This window comes from Denticeps clupeoides, chromosome 20 (assembly GCF_900700375.1).
Source record: "Denticeps clupeoides chromosome 20, fDenClu1.1, whole genome shotgun sequence".
In the NCBI taxonomy this organism is placed as follows: Eukaryota; Metazoa; Chordata; class Actinopteri; order Clupeiformes; family Denticipitidae; genus Denticeps; species Denticeps clupeoides.
Genome location: NC_041726.1, coordinates 7,202,911 through 7,222,637, shown reverse-complemented (window position 1 = coordinate 7,222,637; position 19,727 = coordinate 7,202,911). Strand labels below are relative to the sequence as shown.

Here is a 19,727-nt window from a genome sequence, read left to right as displayed (position 1 = left end):
ATAAGTGAAGAACGTGATTTGCTGTTAGGATAGCGTAGCATTTGAGTGTGTGTGTGATGTGTGAACTCCAAAGCTCTAACCTGTGTATGACTGGGCCGAGTTCGTGTAGTGGTCCCTGTTCCGCTCTTATTAAAACGCACTCAGTGCTGAGTAATGGGCCGGCAGGGCTGCTGGGGACCGCCTCGGGCGATCGCACGGCCCTGTTTACTCCACAAATTGGCCCCTGAGAGGAGGGGTGGCGCCCTGCACGCCTAGTTAAAGTGATGGAGGTGACTCCCGCGCATTGATTTTCCCTCCGTCTCCACGTACACACATACATGGACGCCCACAAACACGTGCGCGCGCACACACAAAATGCGCTGGAGAGACAGGAGATTAAGGGAGCCCGGCCTCCTTCCACCTCCCGCGCAGGACAGACCAACCGCGGCGCGTCTACTCTCCAAATCGCCCCATGCAAAATCAGGTGGAGCGTCCACCGGCGGTCACGCTGCGCTGGGCTGTGTTTCGCCCGCCATCTGATGGCTCTCAGCAAGGCGCCTGGCCCTCGGAGGAAAGCCTTTCACTGAGGTCTGTGGGGCATCCTGCCGGGCCAGGGCGGACAGAAGTCGGACAAAACGAAAGTCGTAAGAGGGCTAAGGATGAGTTCACACAGCTGGAGGGGTTCTAGTTGTGGCTATGACTGTTTTAATTAGATGTACTACAGTCTGCCAGTTGATTGGCTCAGTGCACCATCATCTGTGACAGTGCAAGTGTGGGCCAGAACAGAAGAAGCTCCTTTGAAGACCTGCTGATATATCGCGCTCAGAACACGAGGAACCTCGGACCACCAAATTCCATTCAGCTCAATGGTTTGCGTCCTTAATGAACATTAGAGCCAAATCTGAAGGAGTTTTATCGCAGTCACGAGAATGAGGTCACAGCAACCGTGGGTTGTGGTCTCATAAGAAGTGTAAAAAGTACAATGAATTAGTACAAAGTTTGGAAAAAGTCCAAAGAAATTCTTCCAAGTAAAGAACTGGAACGTTCAACTTGAACTCGATGAGGGACTGATTAGAATCCTGCAGTGCCATCGTGCACCTCCCATTCTCTGGAAGATGACATCTGAGGAAAACCTTGGGACTTCTCCAGACTTGGCACTAATTGGCAGAACTACGTTTGACACTGTTTGCCGACGACCTGCAGGGTACTCGAGGTCCGTTCACTGTCGAGTGGACGTAGCCTTGAGGGAATTATCCAGAGGGGGTTATCCAGAGCACAACACAGTCAATAGTTACAGGTATTCGTATCCCTGGAGCAATTCAGTTGTAAGTGTCTTGGTATTTTAGACAAGGTTGCTACCAACGCGTCATTTCAATCGTGTGAAAAAAAGCAAGATCAATGTTGATAACGCATCAACAGACAAAGCGCAAAATGAGGCTTTTTTTTTTGGCAAAACATTTCGTCCCCCCACTCGCTCCAGTTCAAACGACTCCGGCGTAGAAATGCCGCCGAGTTGGATGAGTGATGATCTCGCCATTTCCTCGCACGCTCCTTTCCACAGTAAAGGCAGCAGAGTGTGACACTTCATTCAGTTAATTAGGCTAACTTAATTAGGCTGCTATGGCGGTCAGGCTGCAAAGTCGTCTGATTGATGGCTGTGCTTATAAAGGTAATCATCCCGAGAATTTGGCTGAACGCGTCGCACATTAACTTCCGTCCTATAAACAGCGTCGCATCACGTTGTTCGGCTCGCCCTTAGCTCGTAGAACATGGGAGGGTTCAGCAGCTTGGAGATATATATATATATATATATCTCCATCCTGCAAAAAATCAAGGTCATCAAAGCGCCTATACGTTCCCAGTGCGGACGGGTAAGTAAAAGTCTGGCGGCGCAATTATGCCGAGCGCAAGGGTCCTCACAACAAATCTCAAATGTTCCCAAGCGACCACTTCCCACGCAAACGCTCCTCTGGGTCCTCAATTGGCTGCCTGAAGAGAAAGAGCCCGCTGGCATTTTCGAGGCACTGCTGGAGTGGTTCATGGCGCGCGTGAAGTGGAAACGACACGCGGGTGTAAATAAAGCGCCAACAAGGTCCGGCCCACTGCCTAACGGAGCGCCGAATTAAAGGCCATCCGTATATTACGACAGGACTGTCATTTTATTACCCGAATCAATTCAGCCGGGGCCCAAGGGTGACAGCGGAGGGAAGTGGCCTTCGATGGAGAGTGGTTTATCTGGCCTCGACAGGCAGGCGGAAACACAGAGCGGCGTAATGAACTCGACTCTGGCTAATAAAGCCTTTATTGCCGGGCAGCATCGTGAGCGTTCTTGTTGACACCATCCCTCCATGCCCATAAAAAAAAAAAAAAAAAACATGAAAATTTATTTTTGTCTTCTTTATCCGTTTCTTTTTTTTTTTAGAAAGTGATTTATCGATATTTATTTGCATCGACCTTTGAAAAGGTAACGACTGAGAGCAATATGCCGCCAAGGGGGACAAGGAAGCGCCAAGACGGATGGGGTTGCCCCAGCGGCCCGCTGGAGGACGCAGGCGGTCGTGATTCAGCCCCCCTGATTAAACGGGGGGGGCAGGTTCGCGGTGGCGCGCATCCTTGACCTGTTTACCTGTCTTTAATTCATCCGGAAGGCGAGGGCCACGGCTGGAAGCCTTTCTAAAGCCTCCTGATGTACAAGAACAGATATGATGATGGGTCACATTTAAATGTGCCGTTTATAAGAAAGAAAGAAAAATAGAAAGAGGAAAGAAAGCGCCGCGCTCCGTGGCATTTGCAAGTGATTACAGAACACGACTTAAGTGCACCACTAGAGCAACCCCCCCACGATTCCCTGAGTGGAGCCAATTATTCCTCAAACGAACAGCTTTGTCTAAAGGCTTTCAACTTCTCACCTTTTGTTCATTAGTTTCTTTTTTTTTCTCTTTCTTTTTAAAAATAATTAACCATTATTCAACACTAAGGCTACCTGTAGCACCGCAGGACGATCTATTAAAAGCGGAAAGTGGGTCTGAGGCATAACGAAATTGAATGGGTGGTGATTGGTCACACATGGCAGCTAGCAAATGCCGGTCCGAATGAGGACACAAGCGGAGGTAGAGGGCTGTGAAAACAATTTAGAGGAAGAGGGAAAGGGGAAAAAGTTAAGCCCCGCCTACTGTTATGAAATGTCAACGGCTACGAGTGTCTTGACACAGTCAAAATTTTAAAAGCGTATGAAGCAGGGCTGTGCTTCTTCATTGCAGCTATAGTGTGTGTTAGTTTGGTGGTGTGTTTGGATGTGGAATCATTCATAAATAAAAAAAAATAATAATAAATTGAAGAGAGCCACAAACACACTGCAACATTGATTTAATTAACACTATTGGTACACAAAAAAACCTAATATGTAATAAGGTTGATCTAAATGATTTTGAGGTTTTTAAGATCCTACTTTTGCTATGCAGTTAGCATGGGGCTTGTAAGATAATGTAAATTGAAGGGTGTCCTCAAAAAACAAGAATACAAACTTTTGCGCATGTCAGTTATTTACATTTAAATTAGTTATTTACGGCATTTGGCAGACGCCCTTATCCAGAGCGACTTACAACGTGCTTAAGTTACCATCGATGAAGAGATCAATTCTGGTTCATTAGGACCCCAACTATGAAAACATCTATTTTATTCACTCTGTTGTAGATTCTGTACACAAGTTCGACACAAGTTCTAAATATTCTTTAAAGAGGAAGGTCTTGAGCTGTCGTTTGAAGGTGCTCAGTGACTGAGCTGTTCTGACCTCGAGGGGAAGTTCATTCCACCACCGAGGGGCCAAGACGGAGAAGAGTCTAGATGAATGTCTTCCTTTTACCTTCAGAGATGGAGGGACCAGGTGAGCAGTACTGGAGGCTCGGAGTATACGAGGTGCAGTGCGAGGTGTAATAAGGGCTGTGAGGTAGGATGGTGCTACTCCATGTTTGGCTTTGTAGGCCAGCACCAGTATTTTGAACCTGATGCCTGCAGCTACTGGGAGCCGGTGGAGGGAACGTAGCAGAGGGGCGGTGTGGGAGAACTTGGGAAGGTTGTAACGAATCCGGGTCTAAATCAGCCGTGAGGCAGCAACATGAATGAGAGCTGTCAATCATCGTGCTTTCTCATATTTTAAATGTGTTGTTCTGAGACACACACATAATCACACACCAATTATTATTTTTTTTAAATAGTCAACTACCATGCAGTAATGTAAATATCGAGGTTTCCTTTAAATAATTTCATTGTTACTTTGCTGTGCACAGAATTCACTGTAAATCAAACCCGATTTTTTTATGACGTGAAATGTTTCTGTTCAGCATGTGGTATTCCATTTTTTTGGCGTGTTGTTGGTTTAGTCCCTGCGGTCCGGCCACCTCTGACTGCCTAAAGCACCGTTCTCCTCATCTCCCACTGCCGCCATTCAGACTGTATAATAAAGCAGCAGGTCAGCGGACGGCTTACTGCCCGGTTTACCTCAGATGAACATGTACAAAACACTTTCAAGCTAATTCTGTCAAAATTGGGTTCTATGATTTACTTTCATTTAACTGTGGGAAGTAATTTATTTTCATGTTTCAATAAGTCAAGATTTCCAAAAAAAAAAAAAAAAAAAAATTTTTGCTTTATTGGTTGAATATGCTCAGTGTGGACATGATAAGTGCTGTGGGACGAGTCTTCATGTCAGCGCAGCCGCCTCTGTGTCGGGGCGTCTGAAATCCCCGTCGTTTCAACGTTCTCACCCGGCTGTAACCTTTCCTTCCCACTGTAATTTAATGGCTGCCCACCCCCTTATTTCACTGCGCACCATTTCCAGTTAGCTTTTCATGTTCAAGTTTCTCTTTGGCAACGTCAATTAACCCCCATTTTCCACGCAGATAGACTCTGGCGGGCTGAAATGCCCTTTTAAAGAGAAATTGAAAAGCAGATACATTTATTAACTTAATTAGGCTGCGAAGAAGCCCCTGTGACTGCAGAGTAATTCAATAAGAAAACATTATTTAAATATGAGAGGGGCATTTCTGGTGCCATTTGAGGAGAGATATGAAACTTTTAAAAATACGGTGTTCTGTCCAAGTCTGACCGGGGGGGTCAGCCATAATCACGCCTCCCGATAAACAGTCAGCGAGCAGCAGCTGCAGCACCGAATAAAGCAGTAGAGCTGGGCAGACAGGGTCTTGATTTCAATTTTTGCTTAAAACAATTACAAAAGTAGCAATCATTGAGATAAAACGATTTGTGAAATAAAGAAACGATGTAAAGAAACTAATAAATTATGTAAATTGTTTTACCTCAACAAAATAATAAAAAAAAAAAAAAAAGTCAACGAGTAATCGTTTGGCCAAAATTCGTCTACTGTGCGAAAGTATGATGGGGTTAATATATGTAGGGTGGTAGTAGCCTAGTGGGTAACACACTCGCCTATGAACCAGAAGACCCAGGTTCAAACCCCACTTACTAACATTGTGTCCCTGACCAAGACACTTAACCCTGAGTGTCTCCAGGGGGGGGGGGGGGGACTGTCCCTGTAACTACTGATTGTAAGTCGCTCTGGATACGGGCGTCAGATAAATGCTGTAAATGTAAATGTTAATAAACACACACAATATGGTGGTGAACATATCAATGTTGGTTGACGTTTGAGAACCATTACAGTGGACCTCATCCTGTTTTGTATGATGAAGTTAAATTAAATAAATATAAAAAATGTCGTAGTTGGTATCAACTTGTTTAGCATTCTTACAAGCTCATTTTTAACCAACGTACCAGCTAATAAGCTGTAATCAGCAGTTTATTGAAGGAAAAAATGAAAATAAAATGTTACATTTAACCCTCTTCATTTTTTCTATGAGCAGTACTGGTTACATAGGAGGGCACGGATTGGCTGGCTCCTCCAGGAATACGAATGGCCGTCGCCATCCACGCTGCACGTCTTCCCAGCGCTCTTAGCACTTCAAACACGTGCCTCTTCTCTTTGATCCGTAATTAAGACAGCAGGGCAGCGATAAGCGGGAGATGTGCTGAGGCGGGGGTCTATACCGAGGACGGGACCACCGCGGATAGATTTAACACAACCACGCTGACACACACGACACACAATCCAGCCTCACTGCATCATGTGCTGCGTGTGGTGCTAGGTGCACCACGTCACAAATTTAATTTCTGTAAAACCTCAGGGCTGTATGATTCTGAGGAGTGAAGCACGGTGGGGGATTAACATCTGTACTTTTCACGACTCCTGCTGTTTTATAAACTCTGGGGCGTGGGGCGGAGCCCCACAGATCAAAACTAATCCTCAGGGGAGGAAATAGAAATATATATGAAATGATTTAACTTTGGCTTGGAGTGTGTGTGTGTGTGTGTGTGTGTGTATATATTCCACACAGATAGTGTGATGTGGCACGTGGAGCGTTTGGGATTAATCCGCCGAGCAGCCAGGGTTAAATCATCAGCTGCCGCTCTCGCCCTGTGAACCGCGGGCCGCTCGCCCTGCCAGCCATGATTTAGCGCCTGTGAGGTACACGTGTGAGTTGCCGGCGGGGAGTCCCACTCCCCCTCGCTGCTGTCACCGCCACCAGCGCTCACCTTGGACGAGGAGGTGTCGCATTCCTGACAGATCCAGCCGTAGCCCGTCTGCTTCGGCGACTTCTTCAGGGGAGGGTCCAGACAGCCGAAATGGTAACAGAGCTGACACTCGTCACACCTGGAAAACACACACACACACACACACACACACACACACACACACACACACAAAACAAGCTGTGTTAATACATCCAGTCATTTATAACTAGTACACAGTGTTCAAAAAATGAAGTCATTGTGAAACACTGCATCACAGCACACGACGACACAATGAAATGTGCCCTCTGCATTTAACCATCACCTTTGGTAAGCAGAGCCATTAAAGGCGTCCGGCAACTTTCTGATTATGGGTCCGCTTCCTTACCCGCTAGGCCAACCACTGCCTAAGGGGTCTCTTTACGGAACCTGAATGAGAAGTAGCTACACTAATATTTATACACACTGATCATAAAACACTAGATCATAAATTTGTTAAATTTAATGTTTTTAATATTACAACTATTAAGCTAAAATATGAAAAAAATACTATCATACTACCATTTAAAATTTGGAACCCTGGACCGGTTATTGCGATGTTTTTGTGCTGTGGGTTTTTGGCAGTTGGTGCAGTGCTCTTTTTTTTTATAACACACAAAATACACTCAGGCATATGCAAATTTACATATCCGTTGTCTTTTGTGGAGCTTCACACTCATTTAAATCATTTCAGAATTAGACTGTGGGCCTATGCCAACCATTATGTTTTACTCTCACCTGCACATTCATAATATTGTTCATTTGAAATGTTCTGAATTCATTACTGGCCATTTTTTCCACATTTCTCTGTGCTATTTGTCTGTACACACACACACACACACACACACACACACACACACTCTCTCTCTCTATCTGAAGCTGTGCCAGAAGACTGACCCTCGGCGGCCACGTCTGATAGATGATGACACCACCGGCTCGCAGTCAGGTAGCAGCTGCCTAATGGCTTCTGAACTCCGTTCCTACAAGCCCCCCCTACGCGGCCTTGTACGCTGATCATAAAACACACCGGCTGACTGGCCAGGCCGACACCCGCATCCCCCCCCCCCACCGTGTCACGACTGCCAGCTTCTCTTATAAAAGTACAGCCCTCCCCAATAATAATAATAATAAAAAAAGAGACATTAATCTTCATTAACAGTCCTTCTTACATTGAGCTTTGGTCAGCAAGCTTCACTTCCCTACGGTCCGTCTGAATGAGAGAACACAGAATAAGGGGGGAAAACTGCTAATTCGACTGATTATAAGCGGAGGGACGGAAAAGTGGTCCGGCGCCCCATTTATCATTCATGGGCTCCACTGGTAAGCCGGCGTGCCCTTCAGTCGGTGGTTCCAGTGCCCTCCCCTTCTCCTTCCTGCCCATAATTAACTAATTATGTGCTAATCAATAGACCAGATTTCGATTTCTCAATGTAAATCAGATAAAGCAGATAAGAGGCAGGGGAGGGTCGGCTTCGCCGCCTCTGCATTCGTCTCCATTACGTGGCGCCGCCACCATGCTCTTATCTGCCCGGCGGCGGAGAGGGGCCAGCAGAAGTACGGACGACGCGAAGCAGTGGGGGGGTTTTTTTTGGGCCACTTGCCGAACCCCGTGTTCTCTGACGGGAAAGCCCTTTTCAAAAGCGCGACCCGCCTGAGACCCCCATGCTAATTAAAGAGGGGACTTGTCAGCGCCGGCGCTGTTAATAAGAGCGAGGTGAAGCATCTTGACCCTGAGGACGGTCAAAGGACACCTGCCTGCCGCAACGCTCCAACACCAATGCCGCTTGGGTGGCACCAGCCTCCCCTCACTGGGACAACAGAGAGATCTGGATGACACAGAACTGTCTCCACAGTTTCACTGATGTGCGACGAATAAGTTCTACTGACACCTTTGTCGTGCATAACATGAATGGCATCTATTCAGTCAAAAACTCTTGTTTCCTGACCCCTGAGCCTGGGCCTAGCGGGTAAGGCAGAATCGAATGGTTGCCGCCAACGTGCCACTGAGCAAGGTACCGTCCCCCAGGCGTCTTTCATGGCTTCCCACTTCACACTAATGTTGTGGGTTAATACCAGAGGACACATTTCGCTATGTGCTGAAGTGTTTCACAATGACTTTCACTTTCAACATTCAAGACTGGTTTATTGTCAGTACAACAGTATACACAGTATACCGTGTATCGAAATAACGTTTCACACAGACCCCCCAAAGCGCAATCAAAAAAAGGAAAAATTTGATACGTATATATACACACTAAACTATACTAACTAAAATTAAAAACACTGTACAGGTTATCTCTATAGGAGAAAAGTAAAACATTTCTGTACAATTCAGAGCTGTACATTTCAGAGCCTAATGCAGCGTTTATGTGTCAATGTTCAACCTTTCCCGGCTGCTGATGGCAGGCAGGTCTTCAACTCCCTATCCACCAGATTCTATGGGGTAGTTTTGTTAGGGTGGTATTTAGTGGTATCCAGTATCAGTGTGTTAACGTTTAAGACCACAAAAGACAAAAGGCTACTGTCACATTACATCATGAGCACGGGGAGCATTCGCAAAAGTATACTTTTTGGATTTAAAGAAACAGGTTCTCTCTTTCTTTAAATAATGCAGAAACTAGTTATCTGCATGTTGGAAAGGAGGAACTAACCACCCAGAAGAAGTTTTTATGAACAAAGTTTAAAAAGAGAGGAGCCTGACTTCCTCAGTCTAGACAACTTTATTAGAATTCAAGCATGCTGATTGGTTAACTAGTGACTGGGCAACACTTTATATAACTAAGGAGAAATACGCTTAATTTTCAAACAAATGAATGAAAATTCTAACTTTTTTATGCTAAAATGCGCTATTCTTACTAATGAGAGATTTGTATTAGGAAACAGACGAAAACAGCATTTCACCCATCTCCTAATGTGTCATTAAACTTCTCTCTAAATGAAAAAATATATTTTGAGAACACTTTAAGCATTTGAAATCTGTCAGTCTTCCTCTACACCAAAGAGGTCACAAATTGTCATTTTTATTTCACTTGACATGGCCCTCATCTCAAAATGATGAAACATCTCAAAGACGTGAGCCTAGTCCGTTCTGCTCTCCCCCCGACAACAAAACCCCATACCAATCCCAGTGGTGGGCACCGGCGACTAGAGGTCTGAACCTTCATTGCTCTCACGAGTCGATTCAATTACGATGATCAGTGCATCGCCATGCATTACTTCATGTTTCTACAAGATATAAAAGTTAAGGTCTCGCTCACCCGTGTGGTATGCACTGCGCTCATCACAACGCACCACGCTATATACTGCATCAATTTTTAACCAATTTTTACCCCATCATATAATTGTAAGGAACAGAGATGTTTAAAAAGATGTTCCATAAAATTCCTTCATCAAGAAGGCAAATGAATTCTGCTGTCATTTTTAAAAGCCTAGTTGCTGAGTTGCTTGCTATCTAATCCATTTATTTTATAGTGAAGAACCGAGTTGCCCCCAGGGGACGGAGCACCGACGCGGAGCCGCTTCTACGAACACTGCCTGTTTCTGAGAAGCCCTGAAAGAAGATAAAGGAGATAAAATGCTGTCCGTCGCTACTAAACAGAAAAGCTAATGGCTGTTAATGTGCTTTTAATTCATTATTTACCCGCCAAGAAAATTACTGGGCGGAAAAAAAAGATGGCGGCCCGTCCCGGCCCAGCCGAACAAAGGCTCCTTGAGGAACAAACGAGGAATGAAGGATTGGACGCAGGTTCAGATGAAAGGTCCAAGGGTCCGGGAGTCAATTAATGGTGAATGAGGGTTGCTCTTGCTACGGGTGGTCTCGCGGGGGGAGGTCTAGTGACCGCGGAGTCCATACGCTTGCCCAAACAATAGTGACGGTGTTTCATCACGGTAATAGAACCGGCTGGATCCGATGTCGGCCCACTGTAATGGACAAACCACAGCATACCTGCAGCAATAATACCGTACGCTGCAGGGAAAACGGCCGTGAGCGGCATTAACAATTCAAACGAACAAAAAAAAAAAAACACAACAACATCACTTACACACACACACTCACACACACAGTCATTATTGAGGTTGGTTGATTAAGAAATGTGCAGAGGTAGGTGAGTGCACACACACACACACACACACACACACACACACACACACACACACACACACACACACACACACACACAGGGGCCGAGCCCAGGAAACGGGAATTTAAATCACCCCACAGGCCAGGCTCTGAAAAGAAGACAAATGAGTGCAACTCTGTCAGTAGCTCTAATGAGCAGAGGGCTATTGTTGCGCTCAAAGCCTGTAAAGGAAATAAAGGAGAGGAAATAAAGGGAAAAGAGGGAAAGAAAGAAGGACTCACCTTTGCATTTTGAACACACATAGAAAAGAAAATAAAAATTTTATGCCCCACAAAGCCCCAAATCACCTACTAAAACACCCCACCTCCCCACAGGAGCTCAAGGCACCATTAGACTTTTTTTTTTTTTAAGCCACATTTTTATTCTTTTAATTACTTTGCCTTAATGAACCCATTGTACTGTTTGCTGCGTATCACTCCAAACATCTTCGAATTAAAACACTGCTCAGCGATGCAGACAGGGCAGGCAGAGGGAGACGATTATACTTAATTGGAATTTAAAATGACGAGACTGGCATTCTTAAAAGAGGCCGACCAGGGACTGGCGTGGCGTCTATGGCGCGGCTGTACTAAACAAGAGCAGGATTAGAACCGTGCCACCTACTCCATTCACTCACTCCTAATCAGGGTCACGGCTACCGGACCCCTCCCCAAGATACTGGACCCAGGGCATGTGCACAGCAGTCACACACCATACACGCACGCACGCACGCACGCACGCACGCACGCACGCACGCACGCACGCACGCACGCACGCACGCACGCACGCACGCACGCACGCACGCACGCACGCACGCACGCACGCACGCACGCACGCACGCACGCACGCACGCACGCACGCACGCACGCACGCACGCACGCACGCACGCACGCACGCACGCACGCACGCACGCACGCACGCACGCACGCACGCACGCACGCACGCACGCACGCACGCACGCACGCACGCACGCACGCACGCACGCACGCACGCACGCACGCACGCACGCACGCACGCACGCACGCACACCTACAGCCAGCTCACGTCTCTGGGTGGCAGATTACATATTAACCTTCCAGAAAACATCTAGTGGCAATCAAAGACCCTGATCATTGGATGTATTCAGAATTTCAGAAAAATACTGATAATCGATATGGGTGTTTAGTTTGGCAGTGGACATGTTGCCAGATTGAACCTAGTATCTGGCAACACTGCTTTTAATCATATGGCTGGGCAAAGGTTGAAATATTGTAGAATCAGGAAATAGTGTGAGAAAAAATGTGATGTAAAAAATAAAAAAATAACTCATAAATGACTTAAAATCTTTTCTGACCTATAACGCGACCTTATGTGAACAAACCAAACTTTATTTACTTTAGTTAGAGGCTTTTTAATTGATTGCAGAACCTACGAAGACCGAATGCTGTAATTTCGTCAAAAGGTGCATCAACAATGTGTTTAAGGGTGTACACACTTATGCAACAAGCTTACTGTTTTGATTGTGTAAATGTTTAGGGTCACATTAAAGGTGAAGAAAGTTCTGAGATGATTTATTGTGGTAGTTTCTGTTTGGGTTCATATGTGTGCCAGTGTGTTTTGCACATATTTTTATAAAAACACCATGGTCCACATGTAGCCAGGAGAATCCACCTTTGATTTCTTAACATTTTAAATAATAATAATAATAATAATAATTATAAGTCTTAAGTACTGAAAACACCTGTGAAATTGGGAACTAACCAGAGTGTAGAAGGGAAATGGGGATCGGATTGCTCCATAAAGGACACGCTTGGAAATACGTCAGACCGATATCCCCCCCAAACAGCTACCTGTCACGCCAAGCCGCCGGCTCTATCTGCTCTACCCACTGCCCTCTAAGACCCTGTCACAGCAAGGTCCTTGATGCTATCAAAGCAATTTGGCTCCGCTTTAATCATTGGGAAAATTGAGCTGCTCCTTTTCTTCCGCTCCCCCTGCCTCCACCTCTCGCTTCCCTCTCCTCTCCTCTCCAGCGTAGGACACAATTCAATCACTCATAAGAGCAAGTTATTGATTGATGTAATCTTATTGGGATGTGAGGTGAGGGGAAAACACGATTGATTGCTTTTGTCTGCGACACATGTTGCTCTCTGCCGCCGATTCGGATCCCTTTTCATCTGCTGTTTAATCTCTTTGTCCCCCCTTCCCAGCTCTTTCCGAGCCGGGCTTCATCCTGTTCGAACAGAACAACTGCATTTCAAAATCCCCACCACTCCAGTGAACCTGAGTCGAGAACCAGGGAACCCATGAAGGCTATGATGAGGACAGCGGCTCATGACAACTCAATTAAATCTTAAAGACATTCTTTTGAAACATGGGCTTTGGGGTTTGATGGGAAAAGTGCAGAGGCCGTCGTACATGTAGATCAGAATTTATTTAATCATCTTGACATATTTTGGTGGGAATATTTAAATGGGTAGTGTATTAAACTTGTTTAAATGTTTTTTTTTACCATCACTATCCTGTCCTATGGTCACTTTGTGTGTTCTTTTCTTTTTTTGGACAATTTAAAAGATTATATCATATTTATCATATTTAATCTTCACATTATTTTGTCTTTGGTCTGCATCTTTCTTGCCAAAATACATATTTATTCTAACCAGTTAGAATAAGCCGGAGAAAAGAAAGAAGAGAATAGGAATACATGCAGAGAGACGCATTATATAATTATATGTTATTACATATGTTATTATATGTTATATGCATTTATGTCTGATCATTGAGCCAGCATACTGATATGCCTGCAAATATAAAATTTTAGGATACAAAGTGTTAATTTCTGTATATAAATGCTAGAAAGTCTTCTGAATGTACTGAAGGAACTCCAGCACCATTAGTCAGCAAATCTGAATGTGTTTGGTCTTTAAACTGAAATTAATCATACATGTTTATCCCAACAGCCTTCAGGGTATAATCGATTTTTTTATGAACAAGCGAGACTCCTCTTATGAAAAACTACAATTACCACAACAAATATGATCATTTAAAACCTTTGATTAATTGTGATTAATCATGACTATTCGCAGTCTCTTATTGTGACTAAGTGTCTGGTTGCAATATGTGTAAACATCACTGTAAAAGACAAGAAGTACATGACCATTCTGATCAATAACGAACTCTTTGTTCTGGTGAGATTGTTTGGATGTGGCCCTTATAAAAGAGAGACATTTCCAGGATGGTCATTATTTACACTCTCACTGACTGACTGCAGTCGTTCTTGACATGAGACACGATAACTAACACTGTCAATTACGGAGAAAACACACAGTCACATGACAGATCCTTGACCAAAACGTCTCAGCTAGAGGCGATCAGACACAGAAGTTCATTAGACCCTAATGGTTCCGATGAAGCATTCATCTCCGCAAACCGCCACGGCCAAACGGCCGAAACAAATGTGTCTGATTTATCGCCCGTGAGCCGCCTCGGACATCTGGGGAGGGGCCACGTGATGGCTAATCGATGAGCCAAAAGGCGTGCGCCCACTGACCACAGCGCCGGTGACGGAGTGCCGCACTAAACTGGGAGTGGATTATCTTGCTCCACCCACTTTTTTTTATTTTTATTAATGCCAGGGCTGCCGCTGTTTAGGCATTACTAAAGAGCCATGCGAGGAAAGTAATGAAGGGTTGTGTGAATGAAAAAAGAGAAATGGAGGGGGGGGGCTAAGCTAGTCAGGGCATCTTCCCTTTATCAGCTCATTACCACACAGCTCACTCACGGCTATGGGACTGGACGGCAGCACCGGACCCGGCTGAGACGCAGTGCACTTCACCGGTCTGCCAGCAGAGGGCCATGGTGAACCGGGATGGGCCCTAGCAGTGTGTGCGGGTGCGCGTGTGACCTGTTCTCTGCAGGTTCTGCTCCGGGAGCAGGTGAACGTAAGCTGGGAGGCGAGCCCGCCCTCCACCCCCGCCGTCTGATCTAGTCTGGGCGTGTTCCAGACCCCCAGCTCTGGTGGCACCTGCAGCTCTGGGTCAGGCGGGGCTTGTCCTCGGCAAATGGGGAAGTCAGTCGGTGCCGGGAGTGCCATTCATCACCGAGCTCGGATCACAAGATGGAGAATAAATGTGAAACGTGAGCGAAAGAAAGGAAGGAAGGAATCAAGAAGTGAGGAGGACTCTCTCTCTTGCTCACACACACACACACACACACACACACACAGCTGCAGGATAAAAGGCGAATGGAATGGTGGCAGAAACAGACTTTGGCTGCTTGGCCGGTCTTCCCACACAGCTCTGTTCTTCTTTTAATGGTTGTAGTGCCAAAGGGACAGAGGGGGGGAGGGAAAGGCGGAGTCAGCAAAAACAAAATGTTGCCATTAAATCATCCCGGCAGACTGAGTGTCAGGGCCGGTAATAGGGAAGATGCTCGTCATCGGAAAAGGTTACCACTCTTCCAGAACATTCCTCCCTACCAACCCAACGTGGAAGGGTGGCTCCGGCCCAGAAATGAGCATCCCCGGCGGTTCGATTTTCCCCTTGGCGACCCCTGCGACCCCCGGGCTGAAGATGAGGGATTGGACTATTTAAGGGTTCGGCCACGGCGTGCTGATTCCATCTTCATGCATGGCTACTTTTTTTTTTTTTTTTTTTTTAGGTAAAGACCCTCTCGGACCCCCTCCACTGCACAAACACAGAGCAGCGTTCCGTCGGCTGCCAGACACATTGGACTTTGCACATTGTTCCGTGGCTAACCAGATTTTCGGCGAAAAGCCTCTCTCCTCCACGCTGTGTTCTTGGCAAGGTCCCGGACGGAGGGAAAACAGAGTGAGGGGCAGCAGGAGATACGGGGGGGGGGAAACGCCGGCCAAGCCGGGCTCTGCCGAAATAAACAAATACGGGAAAATAAAGCTGCCGCCACGGCTCCATTCTTTTCCCTCCTCCTTTGTTCCCCCCGGTGCGTCCGCCACCTGACGAGGAAGGCCGGCGGCCGCTGGCTCTTCCTTCCTGATAAATCAGCGACAACACACACACACACACACACACACACACACACACACACACACACACACTTACTGCCATTAATTACCCCACTGACTCCCATTCATCACGACGCCAATAAGGTGAAAAAGTCAAGAGTTTATTAAAGCCCAAGTAATGCAGAGAGGTGGGGGCCACACACACACACACACACACACACACGCACGCAACCATACCAGCGCCAATCAAGTCAGTCAATAAAACACTACTGCAGTTCACAGAAACCCCTTACGCTTGCAAATTGTTTAGTAAAAAATATTTTTTTTTAAAAAAAAAGCATGAACACAAATAAATAACCAACACTGACGTTAAAATGCACTTGCAGCTCGGATCTGATAACAAAAATTTGGCAAAAAAAAAAAACTAAAATAAAAATCACCTCACTAACAGCACATTATACAGCACATCTGTCACTGGGACGCGTCCAAAACGCTAGCGGGGAAACATCGAGCGAACTCCGCCGGCAACTCAGCCATGCATGGCTCCTGAAACGTTTGCTGCGCCACAGGAGGACTGGCGAGGGAGGGAGGTGAAAGGTCAAGGGTCGATCTGACCTCTCTAAGCCCCTCGCAGGGAAAATCGAACCCCGCCGGCTTTCTCCCTCCTGACAGCGCGTGTGTGCCTAAGCAGTTTTTTTTTTCCATTTCTTCTTTTCTTCCATCCTTTTTAGCGGCGGGCGACTCCCACCAGACATGCGGATAGAAGCCCCGGGACGGCCAGCTTCTGACACCTGTCATGCGCCCTGAGTGACAGGGAGCACTGGGGACGGGCTGTGGTGAAAGAGCCCAATACCACAGAGTCATCAGCCACATGAGTCAAGTAGGGACATAAATAATGAGCCTGAAATCGGTTATGAATTAAAGTCAAATGCGATAAGGTACCACGCCTCTGCTGACGAGACTTGACTTTTTTAGGAGATATCATTATGATTATTATTGATTATTTAGAATTAGAATTGTCCACAAGTTTGGGCACACGCACATTTGCCTAATCTGTTCAATGTTTTTCAAGTAAAGTTTAATAAAAAAAAAAAAAAAAAACCCTGCCTTAATACCAACAGATTTACTGCGTCCTTGCCACCAATCTTGTATTTGACTTTTGACCAAAGCCCCGCCCAGCATGTAATCAAGCATACAGAGTGAATGTCAATGTACTAAACACACACCTGACATGCCTTGGCCGTTCAAATACCTAAAACCAGTCAGTTACCTTCGTATTTTTTGTAAACAGAACTTACAAAATGCAGCATATCATACCGCATAACTACAAAAAAAAAAAAAAAAAAAAAAATGAATTGTCGATTATATAGATATCGATAATGTCAGAAATGCAACAATAACGCTAAAATAAAATAAAAATGATCTATCGACTGCTCTGCCCATAACTGAAGGAATACGTTTGTGTAGAACTGCACCCTGGCCGGGTTGACTTGCATAGGGATTGTTGCACGCAGACGTCCACACATCACAGCACTGTTCAGACATACAGAGAATAAATTGCGTCGCTGAATCCAAGAAGCTACTTGCATCCCTACTAATAATCGAAAAAAAAAAAAAAAAATCACACTTATTGTTCCTTCCTACCGTTAGATTTACTACCACTACTATTACTACTATTACTACTACTACTACAGGTAGAGTCCACGGAGCACAGCACGAGCAGGTGAGCGTAGCACGTTCAGCAGCAGTCCAGCGCAGACAGCAGAGAAACAGAGTTAGGGACAGGCGGAGGAGTGCGGCGCCGTGGTTACGGTGAGGAGGAGAGAGCGGGGTGGCGGTCCGGGGAGGTGGGGAAGAGGCGAGGAGCTGAGAGGTGAGTTTGTTTAGTAGCGGAGAGCACGCTGAGGAGTTTAATCCACTGGCCAATGTCCAAAGTCAACATTGCAGTCCCGATTTAAGTCCGGTCTCCCAAGAGTCCCACGCAGGCCGCACCGACAACCAGCCACGTGATGCTGGATGCCACGCCCCCAGCGCTAACCCATCGTCCACATACAAGGTCCATGTTCGCCCTAGCATACATCTCTTTAGAGTTCATTAGCCTCAAATTTTCCACGGACCCATCAATCGAGCAATGACACGGTGCCGTTCGGGTCGAGACGGCGGCTGGAGGTTAATTTCTGCCCCTCTTTCTCCCTCTGTCTCTGTCCCTCTCTCTTTTCTCTCATCTGTCCAGAGGTTTTAGGGGGGAGGGGAGGTGTTGCGGTGCCCGGCTCTCACAACCTGTGCAAAGATAGAAAGAGTCAGGGCAGCGCACCTCACACACCCGCCCCTGAACACAGAGCACAGCTTCAACCCCGCCCCTGATCCTCCTCAGCCCCGCCCACAAGACTAACCACAAGCCCACGCCTCGGCAGGAGCTCGTAATGACCACTCATTTAGGGCCGCTGACTTCCAACACTTTGACGAAACCACCCCGTTTCTTAATCTCTGCACGACGCAGGAAAATAACGAGCTGGTTACCATAGCGACTGCACATCTATGGTAAGAGCCGGCTGAGTTATGTGCCTCCTAAAATCTGCAGGTGAGGTTAGCGTTTGTTGTTCTACCCATCTTTGTATGACTGAAAGGGCTGCCTTTACATTACAAAAAATATAAACAAAAATAGGCCAAATCAATTAAGTTATGTTGTTAAGGGCTAGAGTTTGGTTGCTAGCTTGAAAGGAATGCTCCATGCTGCAGCGCCCCTAGTGGTGACTTTTCAGCTAACATGTAAGGCCACCAAATCAATTAAGAATTTTTTTTTTTTTCTTTAGAAGATGGTGGTGGTATAGACCTAAATGCAAAATATTTAATGCATAAATGCAATTAATAAAATTTGTATTTACGTTGCATAAAAACAGTGAAGACATTCAATGAGGTGATATCAAATTAGAAAAGGGCCATATTTTCTTGGTGCTATGTAAGAGGTAGCGCTCGGGGCATGTTGGCTAATGTCACAGTCACTAGTTTGCTCATCAGAATGCTCTGACAGGGTGGGGTTTCCGGCCAATTCCGGCCGAACCAGTCACAGATATAGTTCAGAAAAAAGATCATTAAAGTTTTGGGCCGGGCACTTGATGTGACATTAGCCTACTTGCCCACCGCACTACATCATTTGGCATGAGATTTGGGACAATGTCGCACACCTGCGAAGGTAGAGCATGAAATAGACGGGAAAACACCAGAAATCGGACACACTCGCTCGGCCTCACCCACCTCACTAGGTTCTCATTGTCACCTGGCCCTTTGCAGGCGGCACACTCTGTCCTGGCGTCGTCGCCCTTCGGCTTCTTCTGCATTGCAGACTGCCGGTGTCGACGTTCCCGCGGCGGCGGTTCCTATGGAAACGCAGATGATTAGAGCCGGTGGCAGAACGCGTGTGTGAGGTGGGTGGGTGGGGGCTGAAAATGTTGAGTAAACACACACACATGCCATCTCCTTTAATCCCGGACTCTGAGTGTTGGTGGAGAGGGAGTACCGGGGAGGCTAAATGAATTGAAGTGGCGGAGAGAGGAGCGGCAGAGAAAGGGCTTAATGTACCTCAATCTTCTCCTCCTCGCAGATGGACACCCGCTTCCTCTTCTGGCCGCGAGTCCTCTGCACAGAGGGGGACTTTTATCAGAAATATCCACTGGTAATGAAAACTATTCTCATGAACTACAGCCACTAAAGGAGAACCTCAGCCTGAACAGGATGCCCGTTTTAAACCTTTAACAATACTTTACAAACGCTCACAGGCTCTACACAGCAGTTCACTCAAATCTGAACCCTTGAAAGAAAGCGCCTGATAATCTGCATGTTGTTGTCGGTAGTGGGCGTGGTCACGTCTGTGACGTCCACTCATACGCTCTGTGTAAATGCTGTATTAGGGGTGTAGAGAACGGATGGCCGCTGCCCTGCTCCTGGACGATAGGGGTGTTGAAATTAATCGATATTGCAACGATGCAGTGCACAACATAATCGATTACATCATAATGACGTTGCTCAGTGATTTACTTGTGGAAGTA

The 19,727-nt window shown here is 46.2% G+C and overlaps 1 protein-coding gene across 3 annotated transcripts in view; it reads right to left on the bottom strand.

Annotated features, from left to right (window-relative positions):
• The window catches only part of phf14 (PHD finger protein 14), a 62,043-nt gene that overhangs the window by 7,806 nt on the left and 34,510 nt on the right, over positions 1-19,727 (bottom strand). For 2 of the 3 annotated variants that reach the window (XM_028964075.1, XM_028964076.1), the window contains exons 15-17: positions 19,261-19,317; positions 18,937-19,058; positions 6,586-6,703 (exon numbers count right to left, since the gene is read on the bottom strand). In XM_028964075.1, the coding sequence (XP_028819908.1) occupies positions 6,586-6,703; positions 18,937-19,058; positions 19,261-19,317 (297 nt within the window). Of the gene's footprint in view, positions 1-6,585; positions 6,704-15,821; positions 17,962-18,936; positions 19,059-19,260; positions 19,318-19,727 lie in introns of those variants that run through there. The other variant, XM_028964077.1, reaches the window with a different exon arrangement.